This window comes from Nerophis lumbriciformis, linkage group LG05 (genome assembly GCF_033978685.3).
Source record: "Nerophis lumbriciformis linkage group LG05, RoL_Nlum_v2.1, whole genome shotgun sequence".
Classification (NCBI taxonomy): Eukaryota; Metazoa; Chordata; class Actinopteri; order Syngnathiformes; family Syngnathidae; genus Nerophis; species Nerophis lumbriciformis.
This window is the reverse complement of record NC_084552.2, coordinates 37,442,833-37,459,904: the sequence shown is the minus strand read 5'-3', so window position 1 is coordinate 37,459,904 and position 17,072 is coordinate 37,442,833. Positions and strand designations below refer to the sequence as shown.

Sequence of the window (17,072 nt, the reverse complement as noted above, 5' to 3'; positions counted from 1 at the left end):
CCCTGCCTGTTCACGCGGATCTACTTCCTCCGTCCGCTAAAGTACTTTAACTTGATCATCATCACATGTACCATGGAGCTATTTAACAATTGTTTATTGGGCTACACAGACACCTGTTGCATCATAATGTACTTATCCACATGATTTACTGTACCATCCAACAAGTCATAAAAGACTAAAGTCCACACACGCGCGCAAAACACACAAACATCGTGATGTCATGAGGTTACTGGCCTGTCCCAGACAAGATGTCCATCATGTTGTTATTGTAGTTAAAGGGAGACGCACACAGATGGCCATGAATTGGGGGTGTTTCTGTTTACAAACTGTCTGCAATCAGTCTATCTGTCCTGTGTTTACAAGTTGAAGGTCAAAGGTGAGAGATGAAGAGCACGAGACAGTTCCAGTAAGTGAGGGCATCAGTCCCGTGGAGACCAGCGCCACGTCTCTCACGGCAAAGCTAATGGATGAGGCGGATGTTTGGTCGCCATGACGACACATCACAAGACATACAGGCGGTCTCCCTGTCAAAAAAACAGCCAAAGTGCTACAGATCACGAGAGGACCGTGCACATGGGTCTTGCAGCCTGTTAGCGTGTGTACACTAATAGTGACCTCTGACCCCTCAAGATGCCCAAAGGAGGTCACCAAGTCTCACTCTCGCTTATTCGCCTCAATTGGTCTGAAAAGGTCAACCGGGGCATGAGGTAGCCAAGCTGATTGACTGTGCAAATGTTTACTGTCTTTTATAAATGTATTGATAATGAGTGCCGCTGCCGGGAAGTGACCAGGTTAGCATTAGCGGGGTTAAATTAGCATGACGTGGCCATGGTAGAATGAATTAGATAGGTTAGCATTAAGGGGTTAAGTTAGCAGGACATGGCTAGGTTAGCATGAAGGGGTTATAGTATGGCTTGGTTAGCATTAAGTTGTTAAATTAGCATGATGTGGACAGGTTAGCAGGAGGTGGCTAGGTTAACATCCATCCATTCATCTTCTTCCGCTTATTCGAGGTCGTGTCGCGGGGGCAGCAGCCTAAGCAGAGAAGCCCAGACTTCCCTCTCCCCAGCCACTTTGTCCAGCTCCTCCCAGGGGATCCAGAGACGTTCCCAGGCCAGCCGGGAGACATAGTCTTCCCAACGTGTGTCCTGGGTCTTCCCCGTGGTCTCCTACCGGTCGGACGTGCCTGAAACACCTCCCTAGGGAGGTGTTTGGGTGGCATCCTGACCAGATGCCCGAACCACCTCATCTGGCTCCTCTCGATGTGGAGGAGCAGCGGCTTTACTTTGAGCTCCTCCCGGATGACAGAGCTTCTCACCCTATCTCTAAGGGAGAGCCCCGCCACCCGGCGGAGGAAGCTCAATTCGGCCGCTTGTACCCGTGATCTCATCCTTTCGGTCATAATCCAAAGCTCATGACCATAGGTGAGGATGGGAACGTAGATCAGCTCCTTCTTCACCACAACGGATCGATACAGCGTCCGCATTACTGAAGACGCCACACCGATCCGCCTGTCGACCTCACGATCCACTCTCCCCTCACTCGTGAACAAGACTTAGAGGTACTTGAACTCCTCCACTTGGGGCAAGACCTCCTCCCCAACCCGGAGATTAGATTAACATCAAGTTGTTAAATTAGCATGATGTAGACAGGTTAGCAGGAGGTGGCTAGGTTAGCATTAAGTTGTTAAATTGCCATATAAGTTAGAATTGCAGTGTCTGCATTTGACTCATCCTCTCTTGAGCCCCAGGGGACCGTATCTGGCTGGTGAAGCTTCCCGGTGTGGCCGACCCAATGTGGGCGTAGTGTGCTGTCCAAGGACACAACAGCAGTGACTAGGACGGCGGAATCTGTAATCAAACCAGGGAACCTGTTAGAATAATTATGTATATGTTATCACACAACTTTTATGCTTAAGGGCCGTTGCTATAATTATTGTCAATTGTGTGGAAGTGGTATTTTTCTTTGTCTGTGCAAAGCTGGCAATCCAAAAGATTGCAAGCCAGTCTGGTATCAGTGTTTGTGTCCAGGAATGGCCTGCTGACTGCCAAGGCCGAACACCGCCGTGACGCAGACAGAGCAGAGACAAGGCGATATCACCAGCGTCAACACATTTGCATTTTTGTATAATCATATATTGTGTCTAACTGGAGTTGTTGAGATTACCCCCTTCCAGAGGTGGGTAGTAACGCGCTACATTTACTCCGTTACATCTACTTGAGTAACTTTTGGGATAAATTGTACTTCTAAGAGTAGTTTTAATGCAACATACTTTTACTTTTACTTGAGTATATTTATAGAGAAGAAACGCTACTTTTACTCCGCTACTTTTATCTACATTCAGCTCGCTACTCGCTACTAATTTTTATCGATCTGTTAATGCACGCTTTGTTTGTTTTGGTCTGTCAGACAGACCTTCATAGTGCCTGCGTTTCAACAAATACAGTCACTGGTGACGTTCACTCCGTTCCACCAATCAGATGCAGTCACTGGTGACGTTGGACCAATCAAACAGAGCCAGGCGGTCACATGACCTGACTTAAACAAGTTGAAAAACTTATTGGGGTGTTACCATTTAGTGGTCAATTGTACGGAATATGTACTGTACTGTGCAATCTACTGATAAAAGTTTCAATCAATCAATCAAAAGTGTGAAGGAAAAAAGACCCTTTTTTATTTCCCGTCAAAAGCCTAAAGACTGACTGCACAGTTCCTGTCTTCACAATAAAAGTGCCGCTCCATCGCGCCTGCGCTTTCAAAACAAGAGTCTCCGAAAGCCAGCGTAAACAAGCTAGCAAGCTACGGAGTTTGCCGCCAATGTATTTCTTGTAAAGTGTATAAAAACGAATATGGAAGCTGGACAAATAAAATGCCAAAAACCAACCACTTTCATGTGGTATTAGACAGAAAGGAGGAACTTTTTTTCTCCTCCATTTGAAAACGTGGACGCTATCAGCACTACTGTCTGATTCCAATCAATGCAAGTCATCAGAATCAGGTAATACACCAACTTATATTCTTGTCTTCATGAAAGAAAGGAATCTATATGTGTTAAACATGCATGTATATTCATTAAAACACCTTTAACATGTAAACAAAAACGGCAAAATAAATAAATATAAATTATATACTGTATATATATATATATAAATGTGTATATATATATATATAAATGTGTGTGTGTATATATATATATATATATAGATGATATGTGTGTGTATGTTACTCATCAGTTACTCAGTACTTGAGTAGTTTTTTCACAACATACTTTTTACTTTTACTCAAGTAAATATTTGGGTGACTACTCCTTACTTTTACTTGAGTAATAAATCTCTAAAGTAACAGTACTCTTACTTGAGTACAATTTCTGGCTACTCTACCCACCTCTGCCCCCTTCCCTTAGCGACAGCTTCAGTGATGTAAACAGGGACATCCCAAATAAATAGAGGAAGCACGCGGGCTGGACTTATAGAACGTAGTTTGGATCTTTAACTAGAATACAGCCCAAATAACGTGTCTTTTCAATTCAGCAAAATGTAACTCTGTCTCTGCATGATTCTTTGCTTCTCGTCTGTTTTAATAGATGTCATCAGTGTTTGAACCTGACAGAACCCTCAAGTTTCTGGATGGACGCTTCACCCGCTGAGCCACTGCGTCTGTTAGCATTACATAAGTTAACATTAAGGAGTTCAATTAGCATGATGTAGCTAAGTTAGCTTTAATGGGTTAAGTTAGCATGATCTGGCCTGTTTAGCATTAGTTGGCTTGGTTGGCATATTGTGGCCAGGTTAGCAGGCATGGAAGGGTTAGGTTAGCATGACAAGGCCAGGTTAGCATTCGGAGGTTAAGATAGCATGACATGGCGATGTTGGCATGAGGTGGATGTTGGCAATGCAGCCATAAGACCAATAATTAACAAGTAAGCGAGAAGTGCTGAGTGTGTTGGCCGTAAAAGGAGTTGCATAAAAGTCAATATGGACTGGGTCAAAGTAAGTTTATGGAGTTCCTGTTCAGGACTTTATGATGGACATAAAAGTTCTTGAAGTTCACACTTCACAACAACAGAAAGTGAATACAAACTCTGCAAAAGACGGAAGAAAATGTGACGTGGAAAAGTTTAAGGTGCGTTAGCTTGCGGTTTAGAACCATATGGAAACTGTCAAAAGCAAATCATGCGCATTATGTAACTCCTGACTTTTCTAGTCTTTGTGTTAATGCTCCGCACAGACGCGCACACGCACACTCTTGTATTTGTTACCTTCTTGAGACCTCCGAAAACGCCTACCTCTTTAGGACCACCCTTTCTAGATATATAAAGATTTGTATTGACAACATTAATATTATATACATACTATGCAAATGTAAAAAAGCTTGTTGTGAAAAATGAGTTGGAATTTCACAAGAAAAAGGTCAAAATTTCACAAGAAAAAACTTGGCAGTATTATAATAAAGGTTGTCATTTTACTCAACGCAAGTCAAAATTTTACAAGAAAAACTGAACATTTGTGCAATATTATGATTAAAGTTGGAATTTTACTCAATAACAGACGCAGTTTTACAAGAAAAGCTTCGAATTTGGGCAATTTTATGAAAAGAGTCGTCATTTTACTCGACAAAAGTCACAATTTTATAAGAAAACTTTCAATGTTGGCAATATTATAATCATAATCGGAATTTTACTTGGCAAAATTATGACAAAAGTCATAATTTTACTCAACGATTTCACTATTTTATAAGAACAACAACAAAAATGGCAATATTATGATACAAGTCAGAATTTTATATGACAAAAGTTGCCATTTTGCATTCATAAGTAAGAATTTCACATAAAAAAGTAGTAATTTTACGAGAAAATATTGCATTACAAAAACAGAAAGAATATGAGAAATTGTTCCCAATTTAACAAGAAAAATGTCAACATATTGTAAGAAAAAGACTGCTTTTAGTTAATTTTTATTTATTTTTTGTAACTGGGGTTTTTAATCTTTATTATTTACTTGAAGTTATTACAGTAAGTCTCTATATACATATTTATTTTATTTGTTTTAATTAATTTTGGCCAAAGGGGGCGCATTTCAATTTCTTACACACACTTGTTATTACATTTGTTGGCCAGAGGGGGAGCACTTTTAAAACCCTTCCATCCATCCATTTTCTACCGCTTGTTCCCTTCGGGGTCGCGGGGGGCGCTGGAGCCTATCTCAGCTACAATCGGGCAGAAGGCGGGGTACACCCTGGACAAGTCGCCATCTCATCGCAGGGCCAACACAGATAGACAGACAACATTCACACTCACATTCACACACTAGGGCAAATTTAGTGTTGCCAATCAACCTATCCCCAGGTGCATGTCTTTGGAGGTGGGAGGAAGCCGGAGTACCCGGCGGGAACCCACGCAGTCACGGGGAGAACATGCAAACTCCACACAGAAAGATCCGGAGCGCAGGATCGAACCCAGGACCTTCGTATTGTGAGGCAGACGCATTAACCCCTCTTTTAAAACCAACAGTCAATTTGAAAAATCCCTCTTTTTTGGGACAACCCTCATTTTGATAGATTTCACCACCAGGGGTGCAAATGAGACATTCTCTATTAGATGCAACGGTTTTCCGTATTGGGACCATGATTTATGTCCTAACTTGTTCACCGGTCTTCATATGGAAGGTACTTTTCCTTGTTGATGTCTCAAGAAGGGTAGATATACAAGAACACACACACACACACACACACACACACACACACACACACACACACACACACACACACACACACACACACACACACACACACACACACACACAGAGGGAATACCACTGCGAGCCAACAGGGGGCGCCTACAGCCACAACTATGAAAATGTTAAGGTGAGGAAAACAGGAAGAGGGCCTAAAGATGTAACAGCCTTATGAGAAAAATGTTTGTTCCCATCACGGCCCTTTGACCTTTTTACGATAGCAAATAAAGTGTTTATCCTTAACAAGACATGGTACCCCGTAAGGCTCGTTCTCCGCCTTGCACAACCAGACCGCCTTCTGACCTGCAGGTGACGTGAGAGGAGTCACATTTGATTTGCACAAAGAAGATTTCTAGAGTAAATAAAGACCAAATAAAAAAAGGAGTACATTTATGTTTTCCTTGTAGTACCACCTTCGTCTTTAGGGGGCAGCAGATACCATAATAATCACATTCAACTACCATCCTTTAGGACTTGGGATTGTCATGAAGACACAAAGACGTTCTCTGTGTTGTCGCCATATACAGGGGTGGGGGAGCTTGAATTAATCAAAGAGAAATGTTGACACGTGGGATGGTGGGGGTGTGTTCACATAATGAGCTGCTGGGACCAGTACCACCGGTACCACCAGTACCACAATGGGCACGCTCTATTTACTTCATGGCAACACCACCACATTGTGACACGTGCACACAACTTTGACAGTCATCCCAAAGGTAAGTGAAACTTTTCACCATCATAATTGTCATAAATGTCATTATAATCATCATTCTCCTCTTTATCATCATGATCATAAGTGTCATCATTCTTGTCCCCCTCCTTTTCATTATTATCCATATCCTTAACGTCATTATGATAAACTTAATATTGTTTTCCTCTGCCTCAGTATCCTCATCACTGTCATCAGCATCATCGTTATCACAATACTCCTCCTCATTATCATCATCACTCTCATAAGACTCATCCTTTTTTTCATCCTTATAATCATATACTCATTGGTATCGTCATCATCATCATGATCATTACTATCGTCATTATCATAAACTTCATTATCATTACCCTCCTATAACCTCATCCATTTTTTCCTACTTCATCACTATAATCAGCCTCATCATTATAATACCCATCATCATAACTATGGTAATATTTATCCGTCTCCTAATCATCAGCGTTGTCATCATCACCATTGTCATCACCATCGTACTCTTCCATCATCTTATACTTAACCTTATCTTATAACATAATCAACCTATCATTCTGCTCATCTTCATGATCAACCTCATCATTATCACCCCCTCATCATGATCAATTATCACCCGCCTCATCGTCATTATCACCCCTCTCATCATCATCATTATGATCAACCTCATCAGTATCAACCCTCTCATTATTATGATCCATCTCATCATTATCAACCCTCTCATCATCATGATCATTCTTATTGTTCACCCGTTTCATCATGATCAATCATTATAACCCACCGTATCATTATCACCCCTCTAATCATCATGACCAACCTCATCATTATATCCCCTCTTCATCATAATGACCATCCTCATGATCATTCACATCATTATCACCCCTCTCATCCTCCTTATCATCTCTCTCATTATCAGGATCATCTTCATCATTAGCACCACCCTCATTATGATAATCATTATCACCGTTCTCATTAAGAAAATTCTCATCATTATCACCCCTCTCATCATTATCATCACTCCTTTCATCATTATCATTCAAATCATTATCACCTCTCGTCATTATCATCACTGCTCTCATCATCATAATCATCCTCGTCATTATCACCCCTCTCATCATCATGATCACTCCTCTCATCATGATCATTCAAATCATTATCACCTCTCGTCATTATCATCACTGCTCTCATCATCATAATCATCCTCGTCATTATCACCCCTCTCATCATCATGACCATCCTCATTATCATCCATCTCATCATCATGTCCATCCTCATCATTTTCACCACTCTCTTCCTCATCATTATCACCCCTCTCATCATCATGATTAACTTAATCATTATCTCCCCTCTCATCAACATGATCAACCTCATCATTATCACCTATCAACATTATAATCATTCTCATCACCCTTCTCATCATCACGGTCAACATCATCATTATCACCTCTCCCAACATAATGCTCATCCTCAATATTATCACTTCTCCCATCATCATGATCAATTTCATCTTTATCATCATCATGAACATCTACATTATTATGACCTCTCATTTTGATCATCATTGTCACCTGTCTCATCATGATGATCATCCTCATCATTATCACCCCTCTCATCGTCACCTCTTTGAAAATTATGATCATTCTCATCATGATTAACCTCATCATTATAAGTTGATTGGCAACACTATATTGGCCCTAGTGTGTGAATGTGAGTGTGAATGTTGTCTGTCTATCTGTGTTGGTCCTGCAATGAGGTGGCGACTTGTCCAGGGTGTACCCCGCCTTCCGCCCGATTGTAGCTGAGATAGGCTCCAGCGCCCCCCGCGACCCCAAAGGGAATAAGCGGTAGAAAATGGATGGATGGATTATCACCTTTCTCAACATGATGCTCATCGTCAATATTATCACTTCTCCCATCATCATGATCAATTTCATCATTATCATCATGATCATCTACAATCACCTCTCATTTTGATCATCATTATCACCACTCTCATCATCATGATCAATTTCACAATTTTCCCCCCTCTCATCGTTATGATCATCTTCATCATTGTCACTCCTCTCATTGTTATGATCATCTTCATCATTATCACCCCTCTCATCGTTATGATCATCTTCACCATTATCACTCCTCTCATCATCATGATCAACCTCATCATTATCACCTCACAACATTATTCTCATCCTCGTTATCACCTCCCATCATCATGATCAAGTTCATCATTATGACACCTCTGCATCATCATGATCATCCTCATTATCATCCCTCTCATCATGATCATCTACCTTTATAACACCTCTCATTTGATCACAGGTGATAACCTGTCTCATTATCATCCCTTTCATCATCACGATCATCCTCATCATTAACATCCTTCTCATCATCATACCCATCCTCTCATCATCATCCAAATCCTCATCATCCCCATGATTACCATCACCAAGCTCATCAAAACTTGTGATTTGAAAAGATGAAATGTTTGTTGTCATGGTAACCCAGCTTCTTTATTGTCTCCATCTCCAGTTGTGCCACTTTCTTCACTTTCATTGACTTATACGTTAATAAATAAAATAGTTTTATGGCATCCAGCACAATGCACACTGCTAATGTAGGTCAAAATAAAAACTCAGTCGTACAGGAAGTGGGGCTGTCAGACTTCCTGCTGGACCTTTGTGTGACAGCCATGGCAACAGATGTGCCAAGAGAATTTGCGTGTTTTGCTTCCATCCAGCAAGTGGCACACACTAACAGAGATGACACTAGATCACATGACCCACCACCAAAGGATTGATAAGCTTGTTTGCTAAGAGTGTCTTTGCAACAATGGATGTCTGTGAATGGGACTTGAACAGCGATCCCCTCTCTGGAATTCTCCACCGCCCACCAAACACTCACACACGCCCAATGAAAGTGAAAACATGGCTTGGGTCAAAGGTTACACACAAGAGCTCCTCATGCTTTCAATGTTGCAACTTTCTATTGTGTTCCACTTCCTGTCAGGGGGCAGCCATGACGTCCAAAGGAGGCCCCTCCCCTCAGAAGGTAAGCCACTCCCACACGCAGACTGATATCACCCGGCCACTGCTGAGCTCTGCGGCAGGAAGCGCAAGCGACAGTCTCCGAAGGAGGCGACGCGTCCTCTCCAAAGATGGACGAAGCAATGTGCACATCGAACATGTGCGCGGGCGAAGCGCGCTCTATTTGCGCGACCTGTGGACCACCTTTGTGGACATGCAGTGGCGCTATAAGTTCTTCCTGTTCTGCGCCACCTTCGCCGGCACCTGGTTTCTGTTTGGCGTGCTGTGGTACCTGGTGGCCATGTTGCACGGAGATCTGACGGGTAAAGGGCGAAGGGAATGGGGGGGCGGTGTACCACGCGCAGGCTATAATTACAATGCGAGCTTTTGTCCCTGCAGAGTCGGCCCCGCCCACCGACCACACGCCATGCGTCATGGAGGTCAAGACACTGACAGGAGCGTTCCTCTTCTCGCTAGAGTCGCAGACCACTATCGGCTATGGCTTCCGATATATCACGGAGGAGTGTCCCGCCGCCATCATTCTGCTTATTGTCCAGCTGGTGGTTACCATGGTGATGGAGATCTTCATCACCGGCACATTCCTCGCCAAGGTGACCAAGAGTGCCGTTTCCCTTTCAGCCGGAAGTCTTTACCTCACAACTTCCTCTTCCCGCAGGTGGCCCGTCCCAAGAAGCGAGGCAAAACGGTCAAGTTCAGTCAGCACGCCGTGGTGTCCACACACGAGGGGCGGCCGTGTCTCATGATCCGAGTGGCCAACATGCGCAAGAGTCTGCTGTTAGGATGTCAGGTAGTCGACGCCCCAGTGCCCGCACACTCATGGCCACCTATTCAACCGGTCGCCATGTCGGCTCTCAGGTGACGGGCAAGCTGCTGCAGACGTCGCTCTGTGAGGAAGGCGAGACTGTGCGGCTGGACCAGCGCAATGTGTCCTTCCAGGTGGACACATCCAGCGACAGTCCCTTCTTCATCATACCGCTGACCTTCTACCATGTCATCGACGACAGCAGCCCGCTGCGAACATGGGCAGCCAGAGGTAGGCCGCCACCACCACCACCCTTTTAGCACAAGGCAACGGCGCCCTAAAGCCATCCCACTTGTCAACCAGGTGGCGGCTGGACAGACGGCGAGCTGGCGGACTTCGAACTGTTGGTGATTCTGAGCGCCACAGTGGAGCCGACGTCGGCTACCTGCCAGGTGCGCACGTCGTACCTTCCGGACGAGATCCTCTGGGGCTATGAGTTCCCTCCCGTTGTTTCGCTATCCGCTTCAGGCGGATACGTGGCCGATTTTGCCTTCTTTGACACAGTGTCTAAAACCGGAGCACCAACCCGTGACCGCAGAGGCAAAGAAGGGGCGGGCCAGGACAAGATGCAGTTAGGCGAGCGCTTCTGGGTAGAAGGGAGGGGCCACGTCCGAGACAGCGGCCAGCTGAGCATGCGTATTAGCAACGTTTGACCGGGAGATAGGAAGTGATTGTCTTACGGTTCACTTTTGTGACTTTTAACGGATGCTAACATGTCACTAACGCCGTAATTTTTTATGTGGAATTTAAAAAAAAACTCCACTACGTGGTGGCGCCATCTTTGCAGTTGCTCCTTCAATAAAGATATCTAAATAAATATTTTTTTTTTTTTGTTAGATATGTAAATTTGATAAAAGATAGTCATCATTCTTTACCATGTTAACTATTTGCCACACATTTTTATGATCGACTGACTCCGCCCACTTCTATGTCACCACTGATTTATTGGCGGGGCTCTGACCCCTCCCACGCAACCCCGCCACTGACTCTGCCACCTAGACACTTAGATGAAGACGACTGCTGATGGCTGCTAGTGCCTTTAACTGCTTCCTGTGCCACAGTGCCGCATGCCTCTTGATGGTGCTGGCAGACAGTTACGGTACGTTCCCTCTGCCATTTTCTACAGTTTTCTTGAGCGAAAATGTCAAAAACTGTCTGTGCACTTTTGCTGATGTCAGCTCATCATCAATGTCACACTTCCTGTTTCTAGCTCGTTTGTTGTTCCTCTTCACAGAAGTTGCCCGTTGTCAGCATGTCTTCCACAAACGTGTCGGGGACACGGTGGAATTGTCATCCGGTTTGGCGGGCCAAAACGTGACCAGCGCACACTGGAACTATGAAGGCAAGAGAGTCCAGGCGGGGTCGAGACAGTTTGCAGGCCGGCTTCATCTCAACCACCACAACTTTAGTCTGACGCTGACTGCCGTCACGCCAAACGACACGGGCATCTTCAGCTTTGTGTCGGACGTCAATGACAGTCAGAGAACGACGATGCACGTCAAGCTGCACGTTCACGGTAACACCACGCGCTACAGACACGTCACATTGTCACAACAATGCTAAGCACCCTCGTCTCTGCGTTTTTTTCCTGGAGAGCCCATAACCACAGAGCCCGTCGTGACCATCAGAACCACCTGGAACGCTGTTAACTACTCATGCAGTGTCCTACTGGACTGCATCGCCCCCGCTGGGGAGGTGGTGGCATACAAGTGGACTGTGAGGAACAGAAGCCGGAGCGGCGCCTATCAACACCTCAATATGCTGCCGCAGCCCACCGCCATGGAGGTCACATGTACCGTCTTCAACGCAGTGAGCGAGAGGTCCGCCTCGGATACTGTGATGTGCGGTAATATGTCCTCACGCATCGCCAACACAGGTGCGGCATCATAATCAGTTTTTTTACCCTGTGTTGTTACTCAAAGTGATGTCATCATTTTAGAGCCGCCATTCTCTGTGTTTATGCTCGGCGCAGTGGTGGCGGCTGGAGCTTGTCTGCTCGCTATAGTGGGCGGCATCACCGTGGTTGCCTGCTGCCGCAGACGAGCAAGTGGGACACTCACTCTTTAATTGCCACGCTGTTTTTTACGCTTATGACTCACTTCCTGTTCGGCTTTACAGGCAGGAAACGCGAGGAGGTGACAATCTATGCTGACATTTGTGATGTGAGTACAAGCATGACGCTCGCCGCCTGTACTGCCATTTTGGATTGATTTTTGACCTCGCAGGTAAAGTCAAGGCCAACAAGAGAGAGCTTGCCATACGAGGTCATTTGCAACGACGACGCGGGAACATTGGCGGTAAGAGCATCATGCCTGCAGTCCTCTGTCAGACTTGGGCGGCGTGGCTCAGATGATAGAGCAGCTGTGCCAGCAACATCTTAGTCACGGCTGTTGTGTCCTTGGGCAAGACACTTTACCCACCTTGCCCCTTATGAGTTGTGGTTAATGGCATGCAGGGCAGCATCAGTGTGTGAATGGGCAGTGGTGTACCGTCAGGGCCAGCAAGGCCTCTCTGCTGGCCTAACATAACCGAAAATCATGATCATAATTAAAGATAAAAGTCTTTTTTTTAACTTTCCCTAAATATCTAAAAGTATTCATATTCTCTTCACGTCATAGTATGCTCCTTCCAGCACTTTTGTTTTTAGTTTATAGAGTTTTTATCCAATCAGAATTCAGCTAGCTTATGTTGCCATGCTGTACCAAATCTGCTCGAAGCCTTCAGAATTAACAAAGCTGTTCACTGTAAGTGAGCGGGGACATACAGTTGACAGACACTTGCGATAGCCAATCAGATCACAAGTTGTTGTCAGTAAGGCCTTCTAGATGGCCTAAGGCAGATATATAGTGATGTTATGTGCTAGGTAACACAAGAACTCCATTACCCAGCATGCCACAGTAGTGAAGCATGGGCAGTAGCCACTTTTAGCCAGCAGCAGGATGTTTGTGATGAGCACCTTGTGGAATGAATTTTAAGAACTCAGCCAACACGCCTCATCTGCATCTTTTATGATTAGACAAGACAACACATATACAGGTAAAAGCCAGTAAATTAGAATATTTTGAAAAACTTGATTTATTTCAGTAATTGCATTCAAAAGGTGTAACTTGTACATTATATTTATTCATTGCACACAGACTGATGCATTCAAATGTTTATTTCATTTAATTTTGATGATTTGAAGTGGCAACAAATGAAAATCCAAAATTCCGTGTGTCACAAAATTAGAATATTACTTAAGGCTAATACAAAAAAGGGATTTTTAGAAATGTTGGCCAACTGAAAAGTATGAAAATGAAAAATATGAGCATGTACAATACTCAATACTTGGTTGGAGCTCCTTTTGCCTCAATTACTGCGTTAATGCGGCGTGGCATGGAGTCGATGAGTTTCTGGCACTTCTCAGGTGTTATGAGAGCCCAGGTTGCTCTGATAGTGGCCTTCAACTCTTCTGCGTTTTTGGGTCTGGCATTCTGCATCTTCCTTTTCACAATACCCCACAGATTTTCTATGGGGCTAAGGTCAGGGGAGTTGGCGGGCCAATTTAGAACAGAAATACCATGGTCCGTAAACCAGGCACGGGTAGATTTTGCGCTGTGTGCAGGCGCCAAGTCCTGTTGGAACTTGAAATCTCCATCTCCATAGAGCAGGTCAGCAGCAGGAAGCATGAAGTGCTCTAAAACTTGCTGGTAGACGGCTGCGTTGACCCTGGATCTCAGGAAACAGAGTGGACCGACACCAGCAGATGACATGGCACCCCAAACTAGGGCTGCAGCTAACGATTATTTTTCTATCGATTAATCTATAGATTATTTTTTCGATTAATCGGTTAATCCATAGATTATTTTTTCGATTAATCTATAGATTATTTTTCCTTTTACCGATTTTTTTTTTTATTTAAAATGAAGAGGAAAAAATAAATGTAGGCCAGTTTTTTCAAAAGGCATGGCTTTTATTTACAAAAAAAAAGTATGGCCACTCAGTCAACATTGACAACAACATGACAAAATATTCTCTAACAATGTAAACATTTAAAACTTTTAACATTTAACAAAATTAAAAGTAGCTTATTTGCTTTTTAATGTGCAAATATAAAAGTAAACATCCAGTGCAAATCTTAATATTCTGGAATAGTATAAGCATTTCAAAAGTAAAAGTATTGCTTATTTTGCTTTAAAATGTGCAAAAATAAAGATAAACATCCAATACAAAAAAGTGCAAAACGGAAATATTCTTTAACAAGTGTAAACATTTCAACAAAAGTAAAAGTATTGCTTATTTGCTAAAATGTGCAAAAATAAAGCTAAACATCCAATACAAAAAAGTGTACAGTGTAAACATTTCAACAAAAGTAAAAGTATTGCTTATTTTGCTTAATAACACAACAATGATAGTATGATTAAAGTGAAAGTTAATTGTTCGTTTGTACATAGTATATGTAACTGTTAATGTTGTAAAAGGTATTTGCACAACTAATTAACGTTAGCGTTTGTGACACGTCTTGTGCCGTGGGGTTCTTTCAGGACCGACACACTGAACGCCAGACGGCTTTGCCAGGTTTACAATCTTTTAATTTTACACAAAGTCTTTTCTCTTCCAACTGCGCAGATCGCGCACCTGGGCACGATTGCGGCGTCGCTCCCGGCGCGCCCCGCCTCGCCGCTCGCTCGCCGCCGCCGCCTCTCCACAGCGTTAAAGAGGAGCGCGTCTTTGTAAACACTGAACAGGCACGCCAAACGCGCCTCTCAGAGCGAAACGGTGCTTTAGTTTATGAATTTACAACGCAGATACAAATGACACATTCATGTTTTTGTGTAATAATGACAACGTATACGCACGCGGACGATTGACTTGTTGATGGTGATGGCAAGAACGCTGTCGGGGGTTTTCTTTTCAAATGTTCGTTCATAGCCGTTGTGCTGCTACGATAGGCCATTTCCGCTCGACACAGTGTGCATACAACAACATTATTAGGCCGTTTATTGAAATACTCCCACACTTTTGACGACTTTTGGCGTGCTTTTTTCCCCTCGCTCGCATCGTCTGCTTTGCGCTCCGCCATGACAGTAAAGTAGAGTGACGTAAATATGCGACGCGCCGACGCACAAAAACGGCGTCGACGTATTTACGTAACCGATGACGTCGACTACGTCGACGCGTCGTTTCAGCCTTACCCCAAACCATCACCCAACCATGCAAATTTTGCATTTCCTTTGGAAATCGAGGTCCCAGAGTCTGGAGGAAGACAGGAGAGGCACAGGATCCACGTTGCCTGAAGTCTAGTGTAAAGTTTCCACCATCAGTGATGGTTTGGGGTGCCATGTCATCTGCTGGTGTCGGTCCACTCTGTTTCCTGAGATCCAGGGTCAACGCAGCCGTCTACCAGCAAGTTTTAGAGCACTTCATGCTTCCTGCTGCTGACCTGCTCTATGGAGATGGAGATTTCAAGTTCCAACAGGACTTGGCGCCTGCACACAGCGCAAAATCTACCCGTGCCTGGTTTACGGACCATGGTATTTCTGTTCTAAATTGGCCCGCCAACTCCCCTGACCTTAGCCCCATAGAAAATCTGTGGGGTATTGTGAAAAAGAAGATGCAGAATGCCAGACCCAAAAACGCAGAAGAGTTGAAGGCCACTATCAGAGCAACCTGGGCTCTCATAACACCTGAGCAGTGCCAGAAACTCATCGACTCCATGCCACGCCGCATTAACGCAGTAATTGAGGCAAAAGGAGCTCCAACCAAGTATTGAGTATTGTACATGCTCATATTTTTCATTTTCATACTTTTCAGTTGGCCAACATTTCTAAAAATCCCTTTTTTGTATTAGCCTTAAGTAATATTCTAATTTTGTGACACGGAATTTTGGATTTTCATTTGTTGCCACTTCAAATCATCAAAATTAAATGAAATAAACAGTTGAATGCATCAGTCTGTGTGCAATGAATAAATATAATGTACAAGTTACACCTTTTGAATGCAATTACTGAAATAAATCAAGTTTTTCAAAATATTCTAATTTACTGGCTTTTACCTGTATTTGCGAGGCCATTTTCAAGAAGGATATTTACAAAGAAACTACATCTTGTGAGACGATGTCAGCCAACCCCGGAAGCTCGAATGGGTTCTACAGATTGTCAGTTCAGGTATTTTATTTCTTTATTTTTTCATGTTTAATGTTTTTTGCAACTTTAATTTTGACAGTACCACATAAGATATGTTTTAATTGCTGATGCGGGTTTATTGATTTTTAAATGCGCCAGAAAATAACCTGTTATGTACACTGTTGGTGGTGATGCTCAGTAGTGCATAAATGAGTTTCTGTATAGTATTTCTCCACCAATGGTCATGTGGTGACATAAATGATGGTATTTTGAGAGGTAATCTTTGAAGTCGGGCATCACTGAAGGCCTAGGTGGGAAACGCACGGCCCGCCATTGTGAATGGGTGAACGTGACCTATTAGGTAAAGCGCTTTGGTATCGTGCAGGTATAGTATAGTGCTATATAAAATACAGACCATTTACCATTTGATGACTTTGTCTTAATGCAGACACTCTATGACAAGATCCAGCTGGTGCACATGGCCAAGCAAGACCACGACACCTAGAGTGAAAGCGCCATCTTGTGGGGAATAGTGGAACGGCAGCAGCAAAACAAAAAAAAAAAACAATTAAACACATTTACATTTAATTTGAATATTCCTCTTGCTGGTGTTTTCTTCTGAGGACATCGGAGAAATGTTTTTCAGATAAATATTTTTTACTGGCAACCAATTTCTAAACTATAAATTATCAC

At 43.5% G+C, this 17,072-nt stretch overlaps 3 protein-coding genes across 12 annotated transcripts in view; 2 read left to right on the top strand and 1 right to left on the bottom strand.

The window, feature by feature from the left end:
• Positions 1-2,886: 2,886 nt before the first annotated feature.
• On the top strand, positions 2,887-11,190 carry LOC133606492 (ATP-sensitive inward rectifier potassium channel 10-like). Of its 3 annotated transcripts, none has more exons than XM_061960512.2 (6): positions 2,887-2,998; positions 9,436-9,775; positions 9,852-10,063; positions 10,129-10,260; positions 10,329-10,506; positions 10,579-11,190. In XM_061960512.2, exons 2-6 carry the CDS (start codon positions 9,445-9,447, stop codon positions 10,926-10,928), a joined length of 1,203 nt encoding a protein of 400 aa, XP_061816496.1. In that variant the 5' UTR covers positions 2,887-2,998; positions 9,436-9,444; the 3' UTR covers positions 10,929-11,190. The 3 variants fall into 3 exon arrangements, with proteins under 3 accessions (XP_061816496.1, XP_061816495.1, XP_061816494.1); XM_061960511.2 differs by lacking the exon at positions 2,887-2,998 and adding an exon at positions 6,115-6,448; XM_061960510.2 differs by lacking the exon at positions 2,887-2,998 and having other exon boundaries at positions 7,624-9,775.
• Positions 11,191-11,225: 35 nt separating this feature from the next.
• LOC133606493 (uncharacterized) overlaps positions 11,226-17,072 on the top strand; it is a 28,708-nt gene continuing 22,861 nt past the window's right edge. The window contains exons 1-7 of one of the 8 annotated variants that reach the window (XM_072913201.1): positions 11,226-11,374; positions 11,510-11,791; positions 11,885-12,151; positions 12,215-12,322; positions 12,394-12,437; positions 12,501-12,572; positions 16,335-16,973. In XM_072913201.1, the coding sequence (XP_072769302.1) occupies positions 11,299-11,374; positions 11,510-11,791; positions 11,885-12,151; positions 12,215-12,322; positions 12,394-12,437; positions 12,501-12,572; positions 16,335-16,508 (1,023 nt within the window). In that variant the 5' untranslated portion in view covers positions 11,226-11,298 and the 3' untranslated portion in view covers positions 16,509-16,973. Of the gene's footprint in view, positions 11,375-11,509; positions 11,792-11,869; positions 12,152-12,214; positions 12,323-12,393; positions 12,438-12,500; positions 12,573-16,334; positions 16,974-17,072 lie in introns of those variants that run through there. The other 7 variants (XM_072913202.1, XM_061960515.2, XM_072913199.1 and 4 more) reach the window with 7 other exon arrangements.
• The window catches only part of LOC133605622 (SLAM family member 5), a 5,466-nt gene continuing 5,341 nt past the window's right edge, over positions 16,948-17,072 (bottom strand). The window contains exon 7 of the mRNA XM_061958851.2: positions 16,948-16,997. Coding sequence (XP_061814835.2) covers positions 16,948-16,997 — 50 coding nt within the window. The remainder of the gene's footprint in view (positions 16,998-17,072) is intronic.

Bases quoted from the DNA above. Each gene is read 5' to 3' on its own strand.
- LOC133606492 (XM_061960510.2), top strand. From the start codon at position 9,259: ATGGATGTCTGTGAATGGGACTTGAACAGCGATCCCCTCTCTGGAATT. The intron at 9,776-9,851 runs GTAAAGGGCGAA...TTGTCCCTGCAG, and splicing joins GTTGCACGGAGATCTGACGG to AGTCGGCCCCGCCCACCGAC. The intron at 10,064-10,128 runs GTGACCAAGAGT...CTCTTCCCGCAG, and splicing joins CCGGCACATTCCTCGCCAAG to GTGGCCCGTCCCAAGAAGCG.